Genomic DNA, 25,307 nt, shown 5'->3' with positions numbered 1-25,307 from the left:
AGCATCACCCATGTTTGTTTAGCATAAAGGTTCCAGTTCCTGTTGTACAGTGGGAAAGAGACACATGAAAATGGCCAAGAACTACAAAATTTCCTGGGCGAGACGGCCCAGGAACTCGGAACTAGAAACTAGGTTCCTGAATTTCAGTGGGAAAGTGCCTCGTGAAGCACAGCAACAGCCTGAAGCATAATCTGTGTAGGAACAGACGCAGTGACGGAATAACAGCTGACCACATGCCTTGTTTGATGTTTATGTTTTAAATAATACTATTAAGCTTGGTGATTTTTTTTTTCTTAAGCGCTACTTCACTTTGTGACTTTTTGCTTTAAAATAAAACATTACATTGTTATTTCTGTAAATTGTATATTTATTACTAAAGCATCTATGAGTAATACACTTAAAGACGGAAAAAATATTAATTTGTTGCATTGAATGTCGATTTAAGTGGTGGGCCTACATTCTTTCAGCTGGTGCGGCTAAAATTTTCAGTAAGGAGCACTAGTGCTACTAGTGGAAAAATTTTGTATGGAGCCGTTCAGAACCATAATGTAGGAAATCTTCATTTTACGCAGCTAGTATTTTATTCCTTTGCAGTTGCATTTTCCAGTAAAGCTATTTTGCCGTTAAACATGGAAATTCAATAACAATTAACTGAGAATATAGTAACAAATATTTTGTTTGTATTGTATATGTGTTTATAGTTCCCATAATGTGGCACTATTTAGCTCTGCACTTACATTACTGACAATGCTGTTCATGCTGCGAGCCAGTTCCAGGTCCATGGCATCCGGCAATAAGTTGTAGCGGTGATGCAATTTTTTGTAGCCGATGTTGGTGGTGGCGGCCGAGGCCTGCTTGGCCTGCACAACACTTAGCATGTCCACAGGGCTGCTGTACTTCAGCTTGGTCTTGTGGTAGTCCTTCTTGTAGTTCTTCTCGCTCTGCATCTTGGCCACCTCCATGTAGTGCACCAGCAGGGGGTCGTCCTGCAGACTGCGCAAGCCCAGATGATGGCCTCTGCTTTTCTCATAAGCCTGCTTGTACTTATACTGAAACAGTAACAAACACTTCGTCATCAGCAGTTCAACTTGAACCTCCCACAGAGATAGAGTTAGCATCAATACAGTAAGTAAGATTTACCCAACACTTCAGTGTACTTACATCACTGGCAATATCCCTGGAGGCCTTTGCAGCCTTGATTGACATGGCATCTAGCTGGAGGTCATAACCTTTCTTCTTCTCCTCCTCCATACCGGCCTTGTACAGTTTCTGCAATGACACCATAAATAGACATTATATGCCAGAAATGCTGCAACTTTGACTTTGATAAGTTTATTTGCCATAAAATGGCCGACAGAATCCTACCACCCCCTCCTCGTGGAGTTAGCTAGAAACAAGGGCCCTTGGAACCTTAGGTAATGGTAGGGGCCAACGTCAGATCGTGCGATACATTGGTTGGAACATTCACTTGGTCGCATCATGGCATCATCAAACCAATACTTATTCCAAGCTTGAGCATACCCTACAGGTGACATGTGTTGCCCTCACCTGAGCAGCGTAAACAATATGCAAGAGCTACAAACCCATGGATGGAGCGAGCTAAACAAGCTAGGCCACCAGCAACGATGACAACACCTCCAATAAGCTACTGTAAATGCTGGAACACTCACTGGTCAAAGCTGAGAGCTAGTGGGCATCCCGGACAGCCGACGTGTAGACATCGCATGTATGCAGGCAATGAAGTGGAAAGGTGAGAGAGCAAAAGACAATGCCTATGACTACAAACTTCTACACAGGCAATGTATCAGACTGAAAGGGGGTTGCAATCGGCAACAGTGAGAAGTGACGGGACCAAGTTGTAGAGGTCACTCAAATTTAGGAGTCTTGGGGTTATCTATATCCTTGTGACTCATCTCATGCCTTGTGCCTGAAATGGGATTCTCAGATGAAAAAAAAAAACGATTTCTGGGGTAACCTCGACGTGCACCGCCGATTGATTGCTTGTGATGAATGTTTCATCGTTGCCGGTGACCTGAATGGACATGTTGTTCAAGTGAGAGACAACAACGTGCAAGCACACGGCGGACAAGGTCTTGGTGATTGGAACTACACTGGATGCCACATCCTGGATTGCACGGAGGCACACGACCTCGCTGTTTCCAATACATTCTTTAAGAAATGAACAACGCATTTTGCCACCTACACCAGCATTGGATGAACCACGAAAATCGACTATTAATTACTACAGTGGCGTGACTTGTAGTTAGCAATGGATCCAAAGGAGATCCTGTCCACGATTATAGCCTCTCAACATCACCTTCTCATCCTAGATCTTCAGATCAACCTTAAACGACGAATGAGAGCGGGAACGACAGAATTGGAAAGAGTCAAGTAGGGGAAGCTCCCTCAATACAAGGATCAGATGGCACAAGCGCTAAGTGCTCTCAGTGTCAATTCTGCACAGCCTGCTGGAACAGTCCTTATGGATGACACTGCAGTTGTGACCCGCTGGGCCAGCTACTTTGAGCAGTTGTTTAAAGTTGACCCTCCAGCTAGGATGTTGGACATCTCCGGGTCCACAGTTCTCGAGGCTGATCTTCCAATCAGCTGTGATCCACCTAATCTCACTGAGATTGCATGGGTGGTGAATCAGCGGAGGGTAGGGAAAGCCACAGGGATCTGTGGTATCTGAGGTGAACTTCTCCAGGGTGGTGGTAAGGCTGTTTGCAGGCAAACTTTGATTCCATTTCAGTCATTCAAATTGACTGAATAACGAGACTTGTAGTCCCTATCTGGAAAGGCAACGGTGATCGCCTGGGTTGCTTTCAGTGCCGGGTAAGGTCCTTGCTAGGGTCATCCTTAACAGGATCTGTGATTGCTTGCTTGCCTGTCAGCGACCGGATAAGTCTGGTTTTACGCCTAAGAAGTCTACCATTGACCGTATCCTGGCACTGAGGGTTCTTATTGAGCACAAGCGTGAATATTGGCAAAGGTTCTTTGCAGCCTTTGCCGATTTTCATAAAGCGTTTGACTCAGTTGATCGAGTTTCTCAATGGGACATCCTGAGACTTTGTGGGATCCCCCCAAAGTTTCAGGATGTCATGGCCTTCCCGTACACTGGTACGATCATGACGATCTGTAGACGATGCTGTAATCTTAGCGGAGTCAATGGAGGCTCTGATGAGTGTCTGAGATTGCGTGTGTCCTTGATAAAGGACAGGTCTCTAATGTAGAACTCTTCAGGCTTAGAAGCATAGAGGGTGCTTGTTTTTGTGTTATACAATTGTACAGTTGGGGTTATTATTTAGATGGGAAATTCAGCATCTCAGGTTTCTAAAATATGAAGAGCTAACTTAAAAGTGACCAAAAAATTTGTAGGCACTACAGTCTTCCCTCTCCAATGATAGTGACCTTAGTGTGATGGAGCAGTTTGCATGAGACTTAGACTCATGACCACTTTGCAAATTCTTCTCTCTTTGCTTAGAGCAGGGGTCTCCAACTCCGGTCCAGTCCTGGAGTGCTACTGTCCAGTAGGTTTTCTACTCTACCTGGCTTTTGATGAGCCATACCTGTTCCAGATATTTCATTGACATCAGGTATAGCTCATCAGAAGCCAGGTTGGATAGAAAACCTATTGGACAGTAGCTTTGCCGGACCGGAGTTGGAGATCCCTGGTTTAGAGCCTCTATATATTATCAATACAAAAGCAGTTGTACTGATCAAGGGAAAACCACAGGGTAAGCATATAATGACAGTCTTGTAACACCAGAAATGTAAGATTACAGGAGAAGATGAAGGACTATTTTTGGGTAGCTTTGTAGGTCTTACCTCACTCAAATTGAGCTGGTTGATCTTTGCTTGGATCATCAGAGGACTGTCTGGCATAATGTGGACCTTGATCTTGTCTTTCTCCCAAGCATCAGTGTATGCTTTCTGCAGAAGAATGAATGGAGTATGAATGCATTGAATCAAGATTCAGCAGAAGAGGAATGTTTCCTCAAGCCATTATGGACACAGCATACCTGATTCATAGTCTGATTGTTGGCAGTGGCAAGGGCCAGATCCATGGAGTCCATCAGTTTTGTGAACTGGAACTTGGAGGGGTGAGTGCGGTACCGCTTCTCGCTTTGGATCCCAGTGCCGACCCTGGCAGTTTCTACTGCCAGAGATCCTATGGGAACCCACCCAGATCCTTTTACATAATTGTTGTAGTCATTCTTATAGATGCACTGTAGGAGATTGAAGAGAGAAAAGAAATAATTAGAATGCAAAAATATGTACAGTATCAGAAACAACAGTGCTGTGTGTGAGTGTGTGTGTGTGTGTGTATCTCATGCATTCACATCTGAAATTCAGCTTAAACACTTCAATACAGCCATGAATACTTTATCTGTTGAATCATAATTTGATGTAGGGCTGTCACTATAGATTATTTCAATGATCGTGTAATCTACCAATTAATCTAATGATTCATAAGGTAATCATTCATATAGCATATGAAATATACATTACAATTGGCGTCAGCCAGGAATCAGCCAACCATTACAGGGCGCATACACAAACGGTCAGTGTAGGCACTCCGGTTCACTTAATTTCCCTGTTTTTGGACAATGCAAGGAAACTGTAGGAGGATCTGCTGAAAAATCATGCACACACAGGCTGAACACACACAATGGTGGTGTGCAATGCCAGCGCTACCCACTGTGCCACTGTGTCACCCTCAATATTAGGCTTGCAAGATGCGCGTCATTAATATCAACATGACATGCCATGATCATGTAATTGTAACATTGAAAGGACAGTGATAGTCTGCTGGATTCAAAACATTAGTAAGTCGCACTAAAACATTTTTACTGCCACATGAATCAAAAGTTAGCATGCTTTGCAATGTTAATGATGGTTAGTTTTCGATGTTATCTAGCATATCTTGAATAATTAGTCTAAAGTTTACCGCTGCTGCATTTGAATGAGCTGTTCGTCTGCTCTCCCAAACAATCATAATCATTCTTGTCTTTGCTGGTGGACTCATAGACCAGGGTCGCTAACTTTAGTCAGGTGGCTGGAGTGAGATTTTCAATTCGAGACTAGTCTGCACACACATTTACGTATACGTAAGAGCTTTATTATGTTTCAAATAGTCTGTAGGGTTTGCAAACTGGCCCAGTGCTTTTGATGTAGCTAATTTTAAGTTTATTACTGAATAATACAGATTTGCTGTAAGATTTCTTGCGTGAGCATGACAGTCTGAAAGCGGCAGTATCATGCCAGATGCATGAGAGTTGGCAACCTCCCACAGACTGTGTAGCGCATTTGTAAGAAATTACAAAGAGCGAAGTGGAAAAAAGCAAACAGAAAGCGATCAGGGAAAGGGAAAGGCATTTCCCACAGTATGGAAATATTTTGTGTTCCATAGAGACTATTTTGAGCAAAAGGAGGTCATTTGTGTCAGTTGGCACAACTCACAGCAACACCACCAACCCTTTTGACAGACTGTATTGGTTATTAATAAGGGCCTATATAGTTGATTTTAACTCCTAGATATTGCAAAAACTCGCAATGTGAAGTTTCAAAATATCAAAATGTGAGCTTCTTCCAATATGGTTCAGCCCAACCGTTTTATGTGAGTGAATTCAGCTAAGCAAAGGGCTGGCCTTCCTTTTAGCGGCAGTTATTTTGACATACAGTAATGATGGGAAGTAAATTAAGCAAAAATACCTGAAAGTGATGAAAAAGACAGGCTAAGGTATTACGAGTAGCTAAATGACACATATCTATGGCTAACCTTGCACTATTGGGTGAATATCAAACCGGGATATATTCGGGTGGTTTAATGGTTAGGGCAGCACACTTGTAATCGAAAGAATGAAAGAAGGTTCGAATCCCTGACCAGCAAGGCACCACTGAAGCACCTTGAACAAGGTACTGTTCCCTGGGCGCTGAATTAGCTGCCCCCTGCTATGACACATTGTCACACATGGGTTAAATGCAGAGGACACATTTCATTGTTGTGTGTCAACAATGACAATTAATCACTACATTCTTTAAAAAAAATCTAAGATGTATTTGCCTTGTTGTGCTGTGGTGATATTTAAGTTCCCCTTCGAAATGCTGACAAACGACTGCATTTTCCTTCACTTTTAATGTAAAGTGCTTCCACACAACAATTTCCAACCAAAGCTTTCACTCTTTATTTGCCTCATCCATTTTGCTCCGTCTTCCTTCCGGCATATAGCCGAGTAATCGGGAAGGAAACATTTAATCGATGCTTTTTAGTAATCGAGTAATCAAGTTTAACAGAGTAATCATGACAGCTCTGATTCAATGCAGATAGTGTTTAAATTATTTGACTCGCATTTTCCATTAAGATTTTGACATTAAACATAGTGCATCAATGAAACTTTATTGAAATTATAGTAACTGCTAAATGCGAAGGAAATTCCCATGACTTTGCATGAGATGGCGTTTACTTATTGTCCAAAGCGATATACAAGGATCAGAGAGCAGGGTCAGCCAATCCCTGGAGAAACTGGGGTTAAGAGCCTTGGTCAACGGTGACATCACTCTGCCAGTTGGCATCCTTCTGATCACATGCACAAAGGCTTTAACCTACAGAGCTACGCATTGTTTTGCACTTACATTACTGACGATGCTGTTCATGCTGCGAGCCAGTTCCAGGTCCATGGCATCCGGCAGTAAGGTGTAGCGGTGCTGCAGTTTTTTGTAGCCGATGTTGGTGGTGGCGGCCGAGGCCTGCTTGGCCTGCACAACACTTAGCATGTCCACAGGGCTGCTGTACTTCAGCTTGGTCTTGTGGTAGTCCTTCTTATAGTTCTTCTCGCTCTGCATCTTGGCCACCTCCATGTAGTGCACCAGCAGGGGGTCGTCCTGCAGACTGCGGAAGCCCAGATGATGGCCTCTGCTTTTCTCATAATCTTTCTTGTACTGGTACTGTAGTGACACACATAATAGTGGTTAATATCTATACTATACCTTATACTGTACAGGTTTTAGAAAATACAAAATTGCCAAATGTTCAGTCCTAGCGATAATTTATCTGCATATATATATATATATATATATATATATATATATATATATAGAGAGAGAGAGAGAGAGAGAGAGAGAGAGAGAGGGGGGAATTAATTGGAAATGACATTGCCTTCATTCCACTGCGAACAGACATCACATCACATGAAACTGCTTGTGCAGTTTAGTACTTACGTTACTGGCGATGTGTCTTCCCATCTTAGCCGACACAAAGGGAATTGCATCCGTCTTCATGTCATATCCTTTAGCGATGAACTCAGTCCATTTCTGCTTGTAGTGAACCTGCAGGTACCAGTGAGAGTGTTTTCCAGTGGACTCTCTATGGGACTCTGGTGCTCTTTAAGCAGCCAAGAAACCCTTCACAATGTTCTCCAGTGACGAACTGACCTCACTCAGGTTCACCGCATTGTACTTGGCCTGAATGAACTCTGGGCTGTCGGCAGGCAGGTTGTATGTGTGTTTAAACTTCTCCCCGGATGCTCTGTATGCCACCTGCGGCGAGAAGAGCAAAGGAAAACGATAAAAAGCATATACCTCTGATATGCTTAAATTATTTTACTCTTGCTGGCATTTGCTTTGCAATGTGCTTTGTCTAAACAAACAATATGACAGAACAGTTTACATTTGTGTATTCTAGTAATTTGAAGTGTTTTTTTGTTGTTATTTCAATCCAAACCAATAATTAAAATCAATTCACTTTCATGTGTTTTATAAGCTTGAGACAAATATTCAAAACCTTCAAATTGTAAGTGATGTAGATCTCATACCATAAAAGTTATTGCTATGAAATTATGTGATAATATAAAAGCAATAAAAACATCATTAAATTGAGAATACTGCAAAATACTGACAATTCAGAAAACGATTTGAGCCAAGTTAATGTCACTGAAACATATATATTAGGCATGAAACTTCCATTCTAAGCCAAGTAGAAATATGAATGTGTAATTGTCACTGCCCCATGGGATCACCAGCGATCACCCCTGCCTGAATACTGACCATTCCAGTCAGCTGATGGTCTTCAACTGATCTATAATGCTAGCTATGCTAGCTGTTGTATCTGTAGCCTTGTGACCATAACAACAGGTCAGTCAGAAAGTCTTCTGAGACTAACTAGCATGTTTTCTAACTTATACACATGCTGCTCTATTGTCACATCGTCCTGATATGTCCTCACGTCATTAAGTTGCTTGGTGTTGCTCGTGGCCAGTGTCATGTTCATGGAGTCCACGAGGCTGGTGAAGCTGAACATGCTGGGGTGCTGGCGGTAGGACCTCTCGTCCAGGGCACGGGCGGCTGCCTTGGCTTTCTCCACATCTAACGAGCCGATAGGGACCCAGGCAGCACCCCTCAACATGCTCTTGTAGTCAGCCTTGTAGGCATTCTGGTTCAGGACAACAACCGTGTTTTAGTGTATAAGTAAATTACATCCACAGAGGTACATAAACAGGAATGAAGTACAAAGGCCTTACGTCACTCTGTATGCCCATCATGCTGCGAGCCAGTTCCAGGTCCATGGCATCCGGCAGTAAGGTGTAGCGGTGCTGCAGTTTTTTGTAGCCGATGTTGGTGGTGGCGGCCGAGGCCTGCTTGGCCTGCACAACACTTAGCATGTCCACAGGGCTGCTGTACTTCAGCTTGGTCTTGTGGTAGTCCTTCTTATAGTTCTTCTCGCTCTGCATCTTGGCCACCTCCATGTAGTGCACCAGCAGGGGGTCGTCCTGCAGACTGCGGAAGCCCAGATGATGGCCTCTGCTTTTCTCATAATCTTTCTTGTACTTATACTATTAAAAGAAAATCACGGCAATATATTAACCACTTATCAGGAATTATGTTCATTTATAAATCTTGAGTGGAGCAAAAAAAACAAAATTAGTGTTGTCCAAAACGTACATCACTGGCTATATTTCTTGAAGCTTTGGCAGTAGTAATTGGAAGGGCATCTTCATTCATGTGGTGTCCTTTTAACAGATCTTGTTTATAAGCATACTTGTAAAAGTTCTAGAAAACAAAAAGATACGTAAGTTTTCCGCAAAGTTAAAAGAATCATATAACACCATGTATGATTTCATTGAACATTAAATTCACGAACATTGATTTAACTAGCTAAAACAGTAAGGTGGTAAACTGTTCACTCACCGGGCTAAAGTTGACTGCATTGTATTTCGCCTGCAAAAGCTCCGGAGAATCAACAGGAAGGTGGTATGTATGCAGGAACCTCTCACCACCAGCCTTGTACACTCTCTGGAAGAACAAACACCTAATGATCCTCAGATAACACCGAATGTCTGCTTCTCACATCTGCTTCTTAAAACCAAACATGAAATACTCCACTGTGATCATTTTCAGCCTTGTTGATGTTTGTTATTCTTCTCAGGTGTAAAGAAGACAGGAGGCCCACTGCTAGGCAGAGGAAGCTAAGACGGAATGGAGTCATAGTCCCGGGACTCACATCACTTAGTTGCTGGGCATTGAGCTTGGCCTGAACCATCACGGGAGAGTCACAGATGCTGGTGAACTTGATGGTGTCAGGGTGCTGCCGATAATTCTTTTCATCCAAAGCTTTTCCCGCCATCTTTGCTTTTTCCACATCTAGAGAACCAATAGGCACCCAGCCGGCTCCCTTCACGGAATTCTCATAGTCTGACTTGTAGTTATTCTATCGGGAACAGCAGAAACAGAGGCGTGAGAATGACTTTACATCACGCGTGTGGACCTGGTTTCAGGCCCTAGAGTCGACTTATGGTGACTTACGTCGCTGACGGCGGCATTCAGAGCTCGAGCCAGCTCCAGGTTCATGGCGTCAGGAAGGAGGGTGTAGCGGTGCTGCAGCCGCTTGTAGCCGATGTTGGTGGTTACGGCCGAGGCCTGCTTAGCCTGCATGATGCTTAACATGTCCACTGGAGTGTGATACTTCAGCTTCACCTTGTGGTAGTCCTTAGTATACTCCCTGGCACTCTGCATTTTGGCAACGTTCATGTAGTGCACCAACAGGGGGTCATCATCAAGGCTACGGAAGCCGACGTGGTGACCTTTAGCCTTCTCGTGTTCTTTCTTGTACTGATACTGCAGGGAAATGCAAAAGCACAGTTGAGAATGTGGACCTTGCCTGCTTCAGTTGATATACATCATAGAAATGACTGGAAACCAACTAAAATGGTTTGGGTGTCAGACTGTAATTGTGAATGATTAGAGTTTAGGCATAAGGGAAAAGCAAGAGGAGTCCAGGCAGCAGGCCAAGCAGGGTCTGCCTTACCCCTGGTGCGATGTGTGCTTCTGGAGGTGATCAGGGCAGCGGCCAAGACCGAACTGAATACTTACACTACTGGCTGCGTTTCGTGCTGCCTTGGCGGCCAGGATGGGAATCGCATCAGTCTTGAGATCATATCCCTTTGCAATGAGGTCTTCAAAGCTCATCTTGTAATATTTCTAAATTTAAAAAGATTTAAATGTAAAAATACTTAATCCCAAGTCTCCCAGAAAACTACGTGCAAGTATCCATGGTTACCTACATTGCTTAGATTGAACGCGTTGCATTTGGCCTGAATGAATGCTGGTACATCTGAGGGCAGGCAGTACTTCCTCATGACATCGTTTAGGCCTTTCTTATAGTTCAGCTAAAATGGCAAAAAAATACCCATCAGCTTAAATCGATTAACCAAATTCCCACAATAGTTCCACACGATACTTCACATAAAGCTTTTTCACTCTGTTCATGTCAATGCAAAGGGGTGAGACAGCTACTTAGCAGCTACTTAGCAGCTACTTAACATCTACTCAAAAAGTGATAAAAAAAAATTTATTTATGTACTGTCCCTCTGAATGTTCATGTCACTCACGTCGCTTCTCTGGATTTGGCTGAGTTTGGCCTGCACCATGGTGGGATGGTCGTCGATGGCAGTAAACGGAATGCTGTCAGGAGGCTGCCGGTATTTTTTCTAAAAAATCATAGACATCAGGGACATGTTATCCAATGTCTGCCATATTCACGTCACAAACAGCACATCAGAGAGAGAGTCGGCATGGGTCTTACGCACCTCGTTTAAAATCTGCCCGGCCTTCATGGCTTTCTCCACGTCCATCGAGCCAAACGGGATCCAGGGAGTACCTTTGGTGTAGCAGTTGTACTCGGACTTGTAGTCATTCTGTACAAAGAAAGGCAACACACTATGAAATATGTCCAGCTCAAGCTGAAGGCAAAATCAAACAGTAAAGCGACAATTTTGCTTTCGAGTGACAAGCATTGAATCCACTTATCGCTACACTTGGCTTCTGAATGAAAATGGAAGTAATGCTTATAAATATGGACAGTCGATTTTATGTAAATATGGACAGTCCATTTTATTTACAGATTTACGAACAGGGTGAGTATAATGTGGACTGTCCATAAATTTATAAATGGTTGGCAAACCTGGCCAGCCCATACAGCTCAAAACAACTTTATGTAGTCGTGTCAAAAGCCACACCGATACTGAAAGGTCAACTCTGTGCTATAGTCATGTGACTGGGTGCTCATCAAGTCTGAACGTTAAAAGCACAGTAACATGGTCAGAGGCCCCTGGGCTATTTTACTTGTTAGAGGGCCCCTTATTTGGGGGACGTTGGGGGTTGGGGGGGATAGTAAAGCTCCCCTAACAGTAAGATGTGTCTGATAGTCACTCTGAGCGCCTGCAGTCCCATACATCACTCTGAATGGTGTTTGCCCTCTTCGCCAGGTCTAGGGCCATGCTGTCACTGGGAAGGAAGTACTTGTGAATCAGGTTCTTGTAGCCAGTATTGCTAGCAACGGCCTGGGACTTCTTAGCCTGGGAGATGGCCATCATGTCCAGAGGAGTGTGGTATTTGGTCTTTGTCTTCTCATAGTTCTTTTTGTACTCACGCTGCAAAAAAATGGGTGAGGTGAAAAACTTTGGCTTCGGTGGAAGAAACCACTCCAGCAGGCAATTGGTTTATCAGTAATCTTCCTGTTATGTTATTATTATTACTTTTATTTTCACACTAAACACTCACATCACTCTGGATTTTAGCAACATGAACAGAATGCAAAATCTTGGGATCGTCTTCAATGCTTAGAGCTCCAATCATCTGGCCTTTGTCCTTCTCGTGCTGTTTCTTGTATTTAACCTGTAATTATAGCACAACAATGGCATTATTCATTATGTTCCTTTTTTTCTTCTTTTTTCCCCTTTGTCCTGTCCGGCAGCTTTAGCAGAATCATGGTCTGAATGCACTTCTGTGCCAAACATGTTTGCTTTACCATGAGGGGCTCTATAAACTCTGTATGGGCCCCTCATGTTGATCGATTTCTTTTTATTTAAATTTTATTCATTTATTTCATTTTTAACACATGTAAAAACATTGCAGTGGGTGAGCTGGCCGAAGAGGACGGACAGATTAGGAGGGGAAAAAAAGAAGGAAAAAGAGGGAAAAGGAGAAAAAAAATAGAAAGAAAAAAGAAAACAAAGAAGTGGATAAATTCAGAAAGGAACAAACAAAATTAAAGAGTACAGAAAGTAACACAACTATACAAGCATATAAAATCTTAGTGTGTGCTTGGATGGGTGCGTGCAAGTATATGTACATGTGTGCTCAATTGTGTAGGCAAGATGCAGGCTAGTGAGCATGTGCTATGTGCGTGTGTTGCGTTTGTGTGTTGCGTGTGTGTGTAGTGTGCGTGTGTTTTCAACATGGAATGTACTAAATAGCAAGGGTGGGAGGCTGCAACCACACCCCACAAGAGCCAGAGGTCAGCGGAGACAGGCCCAGGAGGCCCAGGATGTTCACCGCCTTCAAAGAGCACGGAAGAGCCGGGGCCCCACGTTCTAATGATAGCCGCGCCCCCGCCCCAGCCGGGGGAGGAGGGAGGTCCCAGACGCAGCCCCCGCAGCCAAAAGGGAATGAGCCCCAGAGAACCAGAGGCAACAGGTAGCCAACCCCGCGAGTACGCGGCCACTCCCGTACAAGCCAAGACCAGGGCCCCTAGGACCCCAGGCGGCTGGTTGCGACCAGCCCTCGGTAGAGAGCCCCACCCATGCCGGTGAGGCCCGAGCCCCCCCCGGGCCACCGCCCTGAAGGAAGGGGCCAGCAACCATGCCCAGGAGACAAACCGCACCCAGGACGGAGCAGCAAGCCGCAGACCCAGGCCCCCACCATCCACACAGACACCCCGCAAACACACTTCTCAGCCATGCATATACACAAATCCCCACAACATACACAGACACCCACACACAGAGACAAAAAGACATTCATTATGTTACTTAGAAGCAAAGCATAAAGCACATATTCTACAACAGGAGAGTAAAATGAAACGTGTATGGATTCCTCACATCGCTGATGATGTTGGTGTGAGCTCGAGCTGCCAGGATTGGAAGAGCATCACTCTTCATCTCAAACTTCTTCGCTTTGGTTTTCTCCCAGTCATACTTGTAACAGTTCTATTTAAAAAAATCAAAATTATAAACAGACGTGCATAAGCAGGCTTCTTTCTCTAGAAACAGGATGTAAGGGCAGGTAGCAGGTACTCACATCGCTAAGGTTGTAGGCATTGACTCTGGACTGGATGAAGAAGGGATAATCGGGGGGCACATAACATTTGAACTTCTCCTTTTCGTACTTTGCCTTGTAATGGAGCTGAAGACAAACACACAAACAGGGATAAGCACAAAAATCAAGCACGATTTGTTAAAATCTCATGTACACTTCCATTCGATTGTACTTCAAAAATTGCAGACACACACCACTAGATGGCGCCAATGACTGTGTTTACATCTCATTGAAGAGGTCCACTTAACATGTTCTCTTCCCATGAGATTATTTTTAGCAAACAGACCTCATGCCTCTAATAATATCCCAGTGATTTCAATTTTAGCTGTGGTTTCCATGGTGACCACAAGAGCACATTGAGGAGCGTGTGACTCTAAAAAGCCCTTTTTCAGAGAACCGTGATGCGACCCTCCTGGACACGTACATCACTGAGCTGCTTGGCGTTTATGGCGGATTGTACTTGCTCAGGGGAGTCTGTCACTTGAGTAAACTTCACCCTGTCAGGATGCTGCTTGTATGCTTTCTACAAGAAGAAGAAAAAGAAGCCAACATATTTCACCCAACTTGTTACCCGCAACATAAACATGAAAAGGGATTTAATTAAATCAAATAAAGACAAATAAAAGAAACCATCCATGCAAAATTGTGCTAAACCTTGCAAAAGTAAACCCTTTATTTATTGGTCGCTACTCAGATGTTCACACAAGGTGAGAGCTGTATGTAGACCCTGGGGGGGGGGGGACTCCCGTGAGGTTTATAGGAAGGCAGGCCTCACATCGCTGCATTGCTGTAGCTTCTTCAGAGCTTCATATTCAGGGGTCATCGTCTGCAGGTAGAAGCACCTGTTCTTGGTATCTTCATAGTCAGCTTTGTAATTTTTCTGAACGAAGAAGAGAGCACAACATGGAACAGTGGAAGACCCTCATCATCGTCATCATGATAGGATGAGTGTAAGGCCATGTTTGTGCACATCACTGTCACTCTGCTCACATCTCCCTTCATCTCCTCCACCCTCTGGCAGTGCAGCATATTCATGTCCTCGTAGCTGCCGACATAATGTCCCTTGACTTCGTTTTCATATTTGTCTTTATAATGTGCCTGCAAAAGGGAAAGATTGCTAACGTGTCACGTTAATGCTACAGCTAAGCATGGACTCCATATTAGAATGCTGATTTCGGCTCTATACACATAAGCTTACATCACTGAACTTCTTCATGATGTTGTCCATCTTGAACTTGGGAGTGTCGCAGTAGTTGATGCTAAAGCCCCTTGCTTTCTCATAGTCAGCCTTGTACACTTTCTATACAGAGAGAAACATGCACAGTCATCGATTACTTGCACTACAGAGGGGCGCAGTCCCATTGCTGACGTGCAGTGATACAGGAGTGAGACGGAGACAGCACTCAGGAACTGGCACCCACGTCGCTCAGGATGGTGCCGGCGTATCTCTGCTGCCTCAGCACGGGGTTGTTTGACGCTGGGAGGGTGCTGTAGCTGGATGTTGACTTTGTCTTCTCATATTCCTTCTTGTACTTGACCTGGAAGGAGGGAATGGAGGGAGGAAGAGTGTGACTCCAATGTAATCATCTGTAAGCATCACAGAGCTCTTGGGGGGGGGAAGTAAATATTCAGAATTAATAGGCAATGACTTGTGGGAAGGTCCCCTTACATGCTAACTGTATAATGTTTCTTTTTACTTCTAATCCATTGCTTCATGCTGTATTAGATTTTCCATTGATGTGTGGCAGAATTTATAATATTCACATAATTTACTGAACTAGCATTTATGTAGGAATTTATTACGTGGAAACATCCCCAGCAATAGCATCTTCACTCATTGTAGTTACTGAATTAAGGTGGAAATGCACCAAGTTAACTGTCCCACATCTCCAGCCTGCCAATCAGACATGCAGACAATTGGCATTAGAAGGCAAATCTCCTCCAAATTATGGGAGTCACATCTCCGCAAGGAAAGTCTCGCCCAAGTCAAAGAACCGGAGGACCCACCGCACTGGCCGTCTGCCCCGCCTTCTTCTGGAATTCATACTCAGGGGTCTGGGTTTGCATGAAATAAATCCGGTCTTTGGCGTCTTCATAGTCAGCTGTGTACTTTCTCTGATGAGAGCCAGGGGATAAACGATTTCAACAATTCAACCTGTGCTTGAAATAAGCAGACAGCCTTGCGTTCTGGCATTCTGTTGCTTGTAGATTTAGACGTCTGGTTATGACAGTGCATGAGGACAAATGGCAGAATGCTACAGTAGTGAGAGTTCGCCTGAATGACATTTAAGGTTCACACATCAGGACTGGCCAGAAAAAGATAATACAAAGCTTAATAAAATGTGTGCAGGGTGCCCTATATAATAATAATAATAATTATTATTATTATTATTATGATTATTATTATTATTATTGGGCTAACCCAAAGCAGTTTCTTTCTTACAGTTTTACTGCTTATTACCAAATTCTATTTTGATACCTCAGAAGATGACTGGACCATGAACAGCGCAGCGATGCTTTGTGGGGTCCAGCCTGAAACCCCACGTACCATGTGGCTTTGGATCCCAGACCCACGGCCCGATTGTATTTCCCCACTGGAGCGGCGTATCACTTACGGCGCTGATGTTGTCCATGGCCATCTTGGCGATGGCGACATCAATGTATGGCGTTTCGCACCAGTGGCCCTTCACCTTCTTGTTGTAGGCATCACGATATTTAAGCTGCGACAGACAACGGCGCTGTGATAAAAAGCTAGTGGCGGCTGCACACCGCAGAATACGGTGAGACATGTGAAGGTGAGCAAGTCATCTCTCTCATCTTGAGGTTGCAGTTAATGTCATGGTGATATAGAAATGCAAGGAATGTCTCGGCGTAGACTGCCCAACCCCAATGCTGTTACCCACAGCTGCTCCGGATTCTTATTATAATCCGGAAGCAGCTGGCAAAGGCATCCTAGACAGTTCACAACACTGTGGGCCTTGGGCAGATCCCACCGTCCCTTAACTACAACTGACAGCTCGCATGTGACTGACAGCTTTAGCCACCCCCCACATGATTTGCCGCAGCATCCACCTACGCCTAACTGCCCCTGGGACTTGCCCACTCATGACTGACAGAAGGATCAACCCACATTCCACTGACAGCACGATCCACACCACCCTTTAGTGCCTGCTCTAGTAAGGCTCAGCTCTCACTGCAGCACCCAGGCGAGCCTCACCGCCAAGTGCTGACCTCATTTCCCCACCTGATGCACCACAGTCTCTCCCCAAAATCCCCCAGAATCATTGCTGATGACATCTGTCTTTGATAATCTTTGCTTCAGGGTTGGTCTGTCTCTGCTTCTCTCGGATCGTATTTTACTGCAAGGAAAATCTAAACAGATATAAATCTGGCACCTGCTGGAATGCTTGCAGGAGCTCATGAAAACAAAAGAATTCTCTATTACTGTTAATGTTTTGACCAGTATTTCAACCCATCTTTTGCTGGTCAAATTTCCCATGTCAAGCTCCATCAGAAAACTAAGAGATATTTTCCAACCCCTCCCCCACCAGCAGCCTGCATGGATAAGCGGTTTGAAGATGAGTAGATGGCTAACACTTTCGTTCATATTTCTGGGTCGTTCTTGACCTGGTAGTGTGGAACATGAGTGTTGTGCTATGTGTTTTGGTGCAAGTAGTTGTCACATGTTGACAGACAGGAAAATGGTGGGACACTCACATCACTGCGCTGTGCAAACACCTTCTTGGCCAGATCCACCTCAGGGGGGTTTGCCAGGGAGGTGAACTTGGCCAGTTGTTCATCATGGCTCTTCTTGTACTGGACCTGCATAGTACAACACAGAGATGAGAAATCTGGGCACCGCTCAGGCTGCCAGGCGACAGACAGGTGTCATTGCCACAGATGGATATCAATGCCTCAGGTTTCTGTCAGCAGGCTTTGAAGTCTGGGATCTCAGTCCAACGGTCTCAGTTAAACGAGCTACATAGCTGTCGATCACCTTTGCCTACGTCGTACGCTGGATTTTAATTGTCTTATGAAATGGAAAGCTGTAGAGTCTGAAAGTGGATTCAGGTGAGTAATTTCACTGGAAATACACTCCAGATGGTACGTGACTCAACACAAACGTGAACAAGTGCAGGTTGAGTGGAGAGACCCAGTGTGCAGCTTTGATCCTCCTCACTGAGCATTAATGTAACAGTGACGTCTGTGTGTCTATTCATCAGGCTTTCGTTCTTAGAAGCAGACGAAGGTCGGAACTCACATCACTGAGGACTTCTTGGGCTTTGGCCACCCTGCGTAACTCGGGGCTGTCGCTATAGGGGAAGTACATGGTCTTGTCCTCATCCCAGGCCTCTGTGTACAATTTCTGATAGCATGAGAAGAACAACAGATGAGAGGCAGGTACAGATTCCTCAAGGACTTACCTGACCTTCTATGTGCTGTTCATACACAGTGTTAATAACCTATAATCGCTCTTCTGCTTCCTCTTTCACATACTTTATTATATGGGGATTCATTGGCCATTAGCTGCCCTGCCAGTCCTCTGGTAGGTTGTACCTTGCTGTAATTCTGTGCGTTCTTCACTGCTTGCACCAGCTCTGGAGCATCTGGGGGCAGCAGGTACTTGTCCTTGGTCTCATCCCATTTCTGCCTGTAGAGAGCCTAGAATGGAGAGGATCACTGAACCATCCCATCCTGGCTGATTTATGTCATACTTATTTTCCAGTAAAAATAATTGCTGATTTTGTGCAAGGTCTGTAAGGAAAAATATAAGGATTCCTCCTATTACAGGGTGCAAGGACAGGTTTTCAGCCGTAAATGTCTTCTTGAGCAGGGGGTGATTAAATCTTAAGGGGAATTGTAAGGTCAAGCCTAATGACTGAAAGCCTGGACACTGGGCTTAGATTAAGCTAAGAGTGAAGTACAGACATAGTCTTAAGCTTCTTTTAGGTAGATTTTTAACAATTGCAGATTAAACATCAAAACCAACCACAGAGGGTGAACAGCCAGCTCTCATTTTTAATCTCCCTTTGGTTCTTGCTTTCCAAGCACCAGTATTAACCTACAAGCTTGTGAACAGATTGTGCTTTACACTGTAAAGATGCACATAGGCAACTCTAGGCTTCTCTCCATGAGTTACAAGTTGAGAGCCCAACCAGTCATTCATCCAGATAAATAAATTTGGAAAAAAAATAAAAAGAAATGTTTACAATAATTTATTACAATTATACACTGATATGGTTGACACACGCCACATTTTCATATATAACTTGCAATATAATTTTATTGAACTTAAGAAGGTCAAATAGTATTTTCATGTGACCACTAGGGGGTGCACTTTTACCCCTAGCACACCCAGTAAATCCGCATACGAAGATCCACATCACCGGGATTGGGCCTTACTTTGTTCAACAGCTCAGAGACGTGCTTGACGTGGGTGATCTCCCGGGCCGTCCCATCGTAATGGCTCATGGTCTGCGACTTCACACCCTCCATCCGGTACTTCACCTGCGGTGAAATAACAGCAGCTAAAGATGCCAGTGAAAGAAAGTTCCAGAAATCTGGTAGGTAGAATATATACATTTGAAAAGCAGCGTATAATTTGGCAGGATAAATAAAAACTATGTGTAAAGGTTGGCATAATGCAGCTAAGGCTCAGCCTCTGCGCCTGTGATCGGAAGGTGGCTGGTTTGAGCCTTGTTTCAGCAGAATAGCCACGGCTGTGGGCTCTAGAGCAAGACCCTTAATTGCTGCCAAGCTTGTTATATGTGCTGGTGTTTCATGGAGAGTGGGGTAGGTGAAAAAAGAGTTTTCCCACAAGGATTTAAGTGTCATCATTATTATAAAGATTAATAACTTCTACAAGCAGCCATCATCCATGAACTTATTTTCAGTTTTTTATATTTTTATAATTTGATGTGAATTTTGTCATTTTGTGACATATGTGTCATTTTGTTGACATTATATGTCTCGAGTCGTAATACATTTTTTGATTGACTAGTTCATTATCCAATGAGGTGCAAGGAGCACGTGTTCCGCGTACATCGCTGAGCTGCTGCTGGGCCTTCTTTATCCTCATCATCTCCAGGTTTTCGGCCGTCACAGCATACGGCTGCCCTTTGCTCTGGTCATACGCCTGCCGATATTTATTCTGTGGGCAAAGAGAAATGAAATGATGATTATTTGCATAAGCACACTGGAAACTTCCCATGTATCCTATCCTGCTCTATTTTGAGACACACACGCATATATACAGTACACAGGTGAAATGAAGCTTGGGGTCCAAGCACAGGGTCGGCTACCATTTATCCAGTAACCCAGAAGCATTCCGTAAGTCTAAGGGCCAATCTCAAGGGCTCAATAGACATATGACTATTCTGTGGAGGCTAAGGCTCAAACCAGCCACCATCTAATCACAGGCTCAGAGGCTAAGGCTCAAACCAGCCACCATCCGATCACAGGCTCAGAGGCTAAAGCTCAAACAAGCCACCATCTAATCACAGGCTCAGAGGCTAAGGCTCAAACCAGCCACCATCTAATCACAGGCTCAGAGGCTAAGGCTCAAACAAGCCACCATCTAATCACAGGCTCAGAGGCTAAGGCTCAAACCAGCCACCATCTAATCACAGGCTCAGAGGCTAAGGCTCAAACCAGCCACCATCTGATCACAGGCTCAGAGGCTAAAGCTCAAACAAGCCACTATCTGATCACAGGCTCAGAGGCTAAGGCTCAAACCAGCCACCATCTAATCACAGGCTCAGAGGCTAAAGCTCAAACAAGCCACCATCTAATCACAGGCTCAGAGGCTAAAGCTCAAACAAGCCAGCATCTAATTACAGGCTCAGAGGCTAAAGCTCAAACAAGCCACCATCTAATCACAGCCTCAGAGGCTAAGGCTCAAACCAGCCACCATCTAATCACAGGCTCAGAGGCTAAGGCTCAAACAAGCCAGCATCTAATCACAGGCTCAGAGGCTAAGGCTCAAACCAGCCACCATCTAATCACAGGCTCAGAGGCTAAAGCTCAAACAAGCCAGCATCTAATCACAGGCTCAGAGGCTAAAGCTCAAACAAGCCACCATCTAATCACAGGCTCAGAGGCTAAAGCTCAAACCAGCCACCATCTAATCACAGGCTCAGAGGCTAAAGCTCAAACAAGCCAGCATCTAATCACAGGCTCAGAGGCTAAAGCTCAAACAAGCCACCATCTAATCACAGGCTCAGAGGCTAAAGCTCAAACAAGCCACCATCTAATCACAGGCTCAGAGGCTAAAGCTCAAACCAGCCACCATCTAATCACAGGCTCAGAGGCTAAAGCTCAAACAAGCCAGCATCTGATCACAGGCTCAGAGGCTAAAGCTCAAACAAGCCAGCATCTGATCACAGGCTCAGAGGCTAAAGCTCAAACAAGCCAGCATCTGATCACAGGCTCAGAGGCTTAACTCGCTGAGATACACACTCTGCCCCAGGTCAGGCGAAGGATGCGGCCTTCGCCTGCTCCCACAATGCTCCCACAACGGAGGCTCACATGGCTGAAAAGGTCCAGCATCTTCTGGCTGTGGGCCAGATAGGGGGTCATGAACTTGGAGGTGTCCACCTTCACCTTCTTCTTCATCCTTCGCACGGGAAGAGCCCCAGACTGTTGGAGAGAGATACACTATTACTCACATGTCCTAGGAGACAGATGACCACACAGCTTCGGTCATGAGAACATTACTGAAATATGAGCCTATTAATAAGTCTTATATTACAGGAAATCTGCTTTAAAAATAGTCATTCTCATGAACTACTGTACATACGAAATGCAGATTGCCCTGAACTTAAACAGAGAAAACAGACGTGGCTAAAATTAACTCTACAAAAATGTCTCACTGAAGTCAGCAGAATTCAAATATAAAGAAGGAAATGAAAAATGAATTAATACATACAGCTACAATCATGGTTACATACTTGCCGTACTGCGAAAATTCAGGACAAGAAGGCAAGTCACTATTTTACCTACCTGCTAAAGTGCTCATTGCATTTCTGAATTGGTCATAAACGTTTTGGTATAAGTAAATAAAAGCTCTAGCTGGAACTGTCAGTGATGAGGAAGACTAGAGCATTTAGCAATGACTGCTAACAGCTACAGCATCATGTTAGGGTTAGAGGTTGTCCGGAGTCTGACTGCAAGCATGTCCATCACCGGCATAGAGAGCGCAAGAAGCTCTACAGGAGGAACAGAATTGCTTCTGGGCAACGTGGGGCTTATTTCACATTCTGCTCCCAGCAATATAAAGCCAGGATCAGTGGAATAACCCCCTGGCATGCAGGCCTATTCTGGCGGGGGGTGGGGGGGCAGCCTTGCATCAGTCTCACTGCACTCCCCAACAGGAATGCTCTGTGTTTACCTCCGCGGCTGCTGTTTTCTGGGTGATCCCTTCCGTTCTCGCCACAACTTGCTACAAATATAGGAGAAACTGTTCAACATGCAGATAGAGGACAGAGATACAAACGAATAGCATAAATGTGGCTTTTTCCACAGAACAATGAAGTGCTCCTCCCAGGTCTTAGCCAAGGAAATGGTTTATTAGAGAGAAGAAAGGGCACCAGCCGGGATGATGTAACTGAGAACATGATCATAACACTGCACAAACAGATCCTTGCACAACATCAACCTATGGAGCTCAGCCTAACCCTAAGCATGTCCCTAATCTTAACCTTGGCTGCATCTGTCTATCCTCATTTGCACTGCAATCTGTGCCCCTGATGGGAAATCAAATGGGTCCCAAAAAAGCCTCATCTACGGGTAAAATACAATGATTCCCTAAAATCTCACTGTCCATCGGTACATTTGCTGTTCAGTCACACTTTCTCAGAATTCTTCACAAAAACCAGTCGGATACTGGACTGATTCATACTACCTATGTCTGTTTTGACCGTGAGAGTCAGCACTCGGCGTGTTCTATTAACAGTTATCCTTTTGGTGACACTAATCCAGGCAAAAGCCTCCTGTGCCACAAAGGAACGTGGGAAGAACAATGGAAACTGGGCAAAACCCATTGCCGCCCCACAGAGAGTGAGAGAGGTCAAGGAGAGTTACATGTACAGCGCAGAAGCTGTGATACAGCAACCAATCAGGGCGGAACGGAGACTGTCACTACGAGGTATCACTCAGATGGGGGCCATCTTTACCCCAGGGCACTGAACAGGTGCAATGTTTACCCAGAGACTGACTGGAAGATTCTGCAGCTACGTTGTTCATTCACCCAGCTTGCTGTTTGCTAAAGTAGGAGCTCTGCTACTGTGTTTGACCTTTGTGAAAACAACCAGTTTGACAAAATTCTTTCCAAAACTTAGAAGAGTCTGTAGATGGGATGAAAATGTTAACACATCCTTCTCTGGACACGCAGAACTATGAATGCAAGCAAACTTCATCAAAACATAACACTCCATGAACTGTCGTGCCAACAGGTATTGGTTTCCATGACAACAGTCACCTCTGGGCCCCAAGGCAGCAGGGGCTGTTCTCCTCCCCACTGCATTTTAGGAGGGTGACACTTGCCTTGTAACAATAGAGTGTGATTTATAGCACTCACTTGCCTCCCCATGTCACTATGGTGGTGGAGTCCATAGTTAAATGGCGTTTAAATATAGAACTTCCACATATAAACACCAGGTCAGGCTGCCCAGAGAACAGACACTGAAGTTTTGCATCTTTTTCTGCCTCACTGGAAAATTCCAGCACATCCATCATTACCTGCCTTATTTCAGTAGTATCACTAATGAAGACAGAAACTCCATTTCAATACCCAGAGAATTATCCTGGTTATGCTGATCTCCATTGAATACCCATGCTAATTCGAATAAGCCTCATTCTAAAAAAAGATGTTCATTTTGCTTTATGGTGATGTTACTTTAACAGTAAACCCAAAATTGTATGTACTGACAATATGAATCTTAAAACATTATGAGAATTTGTAGAATTCCTGGAGCATGAAACCAGGTAATTCTGAAATTACGAAACAATTAGCGATACCGGAACACAAGCCAGTGGCAGACCAGGTGTTTTGTAAACACATCAGCTGTACATGCAGAGCGGAATGTATACAGAAAGCATTAAAAACATATGTAGCCAAAATGGCTGCCACCCCTCAGGGCATTGATAGTATGTGCACTTGTACAAACTACTTATTCCTGGAGGTCTGACTGTCGAGAGCAATAAACAGAGTTACTGCAGCACACTGGCTGTCAGTGTAGCTTGTGCTAAAGTGGTTGTCCTGCAGGGGTCTTATTCTGAATTGTATATAAGATCATTGTTAATTTTCTGTTACAGGAAGGGAGTTTATGTCATAATTCATACTGAATGCTATTCTACTGCATATTTTATAGCATAAACATATGAAGACAGCATAAAATGTAGTTTAGCATTAACTGTGGATTACATCTCATTCTTCATATTTCACTTATTGGTATTTTGGCATCAATTCACCAAATGTCCGCGATGCAATTACATAATATTATGTGTATATCCCAGGATTCCAGTTAAATTGCTGGCATCCAGGAATATCACCATTTATTGATATTTGATTAAGTTCAGAGAAGCACCCGGAAACAAGTAATCAAGAAGAGATTGATCACAAGTGCCCTGCCCAAGTGATCTACTGTTATGGGATGTAGATGAGGGCTGGCAGCGGGACCTGTTGCCTTATGGCTACAGCAGTAACATCAGCCTTACCTTCTCCACAACCTCCTCCTCAGTCTCTTCCTCATATTCTTCCTCATACTCTTCTTCAAACTCCTCTGTCTCCATCATGATTCTGATCTAAATGCAGATAGAATTCAAGATCACTTGCTACTTCCAGGCCAAGTGAAGATGCTCAGTCGTTAAGTTATAAAGGTGAAGGCAACAGTATGGACAACTGAATAGCCATATGAATAAATGATCAAATGAATAAAATACCTTTACTCACAAAATCAAAGGGAAAATGCTAATTGAACACATCAGTCACTGCACAGATCAAAGTCAAAATTTTCTTCATTACTTACGCTTTAATTACTTTGGCCCAAAACAGATAATCCACTTACGGTTTTTTCTGTCAAACAGACAAAGACAATCGGCAATCAGATGCAGTTTTGAAGCGAGTGCAATGCTTGGATGCCGATTGGCTTTTTTTGTGGACTTCTGTCAGTCAGCCTGCAGATTTAATGCTAAAGACAGCGAGGGCCCTAGCTGAAGGCTCTCAGCAGCTGCCCCATCGTCCTCCAGCTATTTGAGACTTAATGTCAGCGCTCAGCTGGCCAGCATTGTTCAACTAATCATGGTCCAACAATGCCTTCTGAGGAAGCAGGTTAAATATAGTACCATCGGCTGCAACTCTTCTCAAAGTTACTGTCATTTTACTGAAAGACAATTGTCTGGAGGGGGCTGATAAACCCCTGCCCTGTAAACCGACTTTTATAGACTTTTGACTAGACAAGGGTCCCCAACTCTCCCATCATCTAATGCTATTGAGGAGAAGCTGTTTCGAAATGGATGTCTTTCTAACAAGGGCAAGACATCCACCAAGGGGCACTCATACTGATGTTACTGGACAGAGTAAACACCATACCTGACACAAGACATAAAGGTCATCTTTGCTTACCTGTAATTCTTTTAAGCTGAAACTGTACCAAGCTACCAATCTCCCCAGCTCACCCCTCCAGTGAAACGCTGGGAAACACCACTCGGTCCCA

At 44.2% G+C, this 25,307-nt stretch overlaps 1 protein-coding gene across 42 annotated transcripts in view; it reads right to left on the bottom strand.

Moving 5' to 3' along the window:
* The window catches only part of neb (nebulin), a 73,153-nt gene extending 47,846 nt beyond the window's left edge, over positions 1-25,307 (bottom strand). For 36 of the 42 annotated variants that reach the window (XM_048978954.1, XM_048978957.1, XM_048978956.1 and 33 more), the window contains exons 1-38: positions 25,217-25,307; positions 24,621-24,667; positions 24,310-24,396; positions 21,983-22,033; positions 21,121-21,231; positions 19,637-19,744; positions 18,997-19,101; positions 18,151-18,255; positions 17,855-17,959; positions 17,311-17,415; positions 16,209-16,313; positions 15,601-15,708; positions 15,015-15,131; positions 14,792-14,893; positions 14,584-14,691; positions 14,369-14,473; positions 14,018-14,116; positions 13,576-13,680; positions 13,377-13,484; positions 12,058-12,171; positions 11,730-11,927; positions 11,085-11,192; positions 10,887-10,985; positions 10,560-10,664; positions 10,369-10,476; positions 9,802-10,113; positions 9,500-9,706; positions 9,187-9,291; positions 8,941-9,048; positions 8,520-8,831; positions 8,225-8,431; positions 7,435-7,539; positions 7,222-7,329; positions 6,637-6,948; positions 4,023-4,229; positions 3,829-3,933; positions 1,162-1,269; positions 738-1,049 (exon numbers count right to left, since the gene is read on the bottom strand). In XM_048978954.1, coding sequence (XP_048834911.1) covers positions 738-1,049; positions 1,162-1,269; positions 3,829-3,933; positions 4,023-4,229; positions 6,637-6,948; positions 7,222-7,329; positions 7,435-7,539; positions 8,225-8,431; positions 8,520-8,831; positions 8,941-9,048; positions 9,187-9,291; positions 9,500-9,706; positions 9,802-10,113; positions 10,369-10,476; positions 10,560-10,664; positions 10,887-10,985; positions 11,085-11,192; positions 11,730-11,927; positions 12,058-12,171; positions 13,377-13,484; positions 13,576-13,680; positions 14,018-14,116; positions 14,369-14,473; positions 14,584-14,691; positions 14,792-14,893; positions 15,015-15,131; positions 15,601-15,708; positions 16,209-16,313; positions 17,311-17,415; positions 17,855-17,959; positions 18,151-18,255; positions 18,997-19,101; positions 19,637-19,744; positions 21,121-21,231; positions 21,983-22,033; positions 24,310-24,387 — 4,965 coding nt within the window. In that variant the 5' untranslated portion in view covers positions 24,388-24,396; positions 24,621-24,667; positions 25,217-25,307. The remainder of the gene's footprint in view (positions 1-737; positions 1,050-1,161; positions 1,270-3,828; positions 3,934-4,022; positions 4,230-6,636; positions 6,949-7,221; positions 7,330-7,434; positions 7,540-8,224; positions 8,432-8,519; positions 8,832-8,940; positions 9,049-9,186; positions 9,292-9,499; positions 9,707-9,801; positions 10,114-10,368; positions 10,477-10,559; positions 10,665-10,886; positions 10,986-11,084; positions 11,193-11,729; positions 11,928-12,057; positions 12,172-13,376; positions 13,485-13,575; positions 13,681-14,017; positions 14,117-14,368; positions 14,474-14,583; positions 14,692-14,791; positions 14,894-15,014; positions 15,132-15,600; positions 15,709-16,208; positions 16,314-17,310; positions 17,416-17,854; positions 17,960-18,150; positions 18,256-18,996; positions 19,102-19,636; positions 19,745-21,120; positions 21,232-21,982; positions 22,034-24,309; positions 24,397-24,620; positions 24,668-25,216) is intronic. The other 6 variants (XM_048978975.1, XM_048978990.1, XM_048978955.1 and 3 more) reach the window with 5 other exon arrangements.

Source organism: Brienomyrus brachyistius, chromosome 16, assembly GCF_023856365.1.
Source record: "Brienomyrus brachyistius isolate T26 chromosome 16, BBRACH_0.4, whole genome shotgun sequence".
In the NCBI taxonomy this organism is placed as follows: domain Eukaryota; kingdom Metazoa; phylum Chordata; class Actinopteri; order Osteoglossiformes; family Mormyridae; genus Brienomyrus; species Brienomyrus brachyistius.
This window is presented reverse-complemented; position numbering and strand designations above follow the sequence as displayed.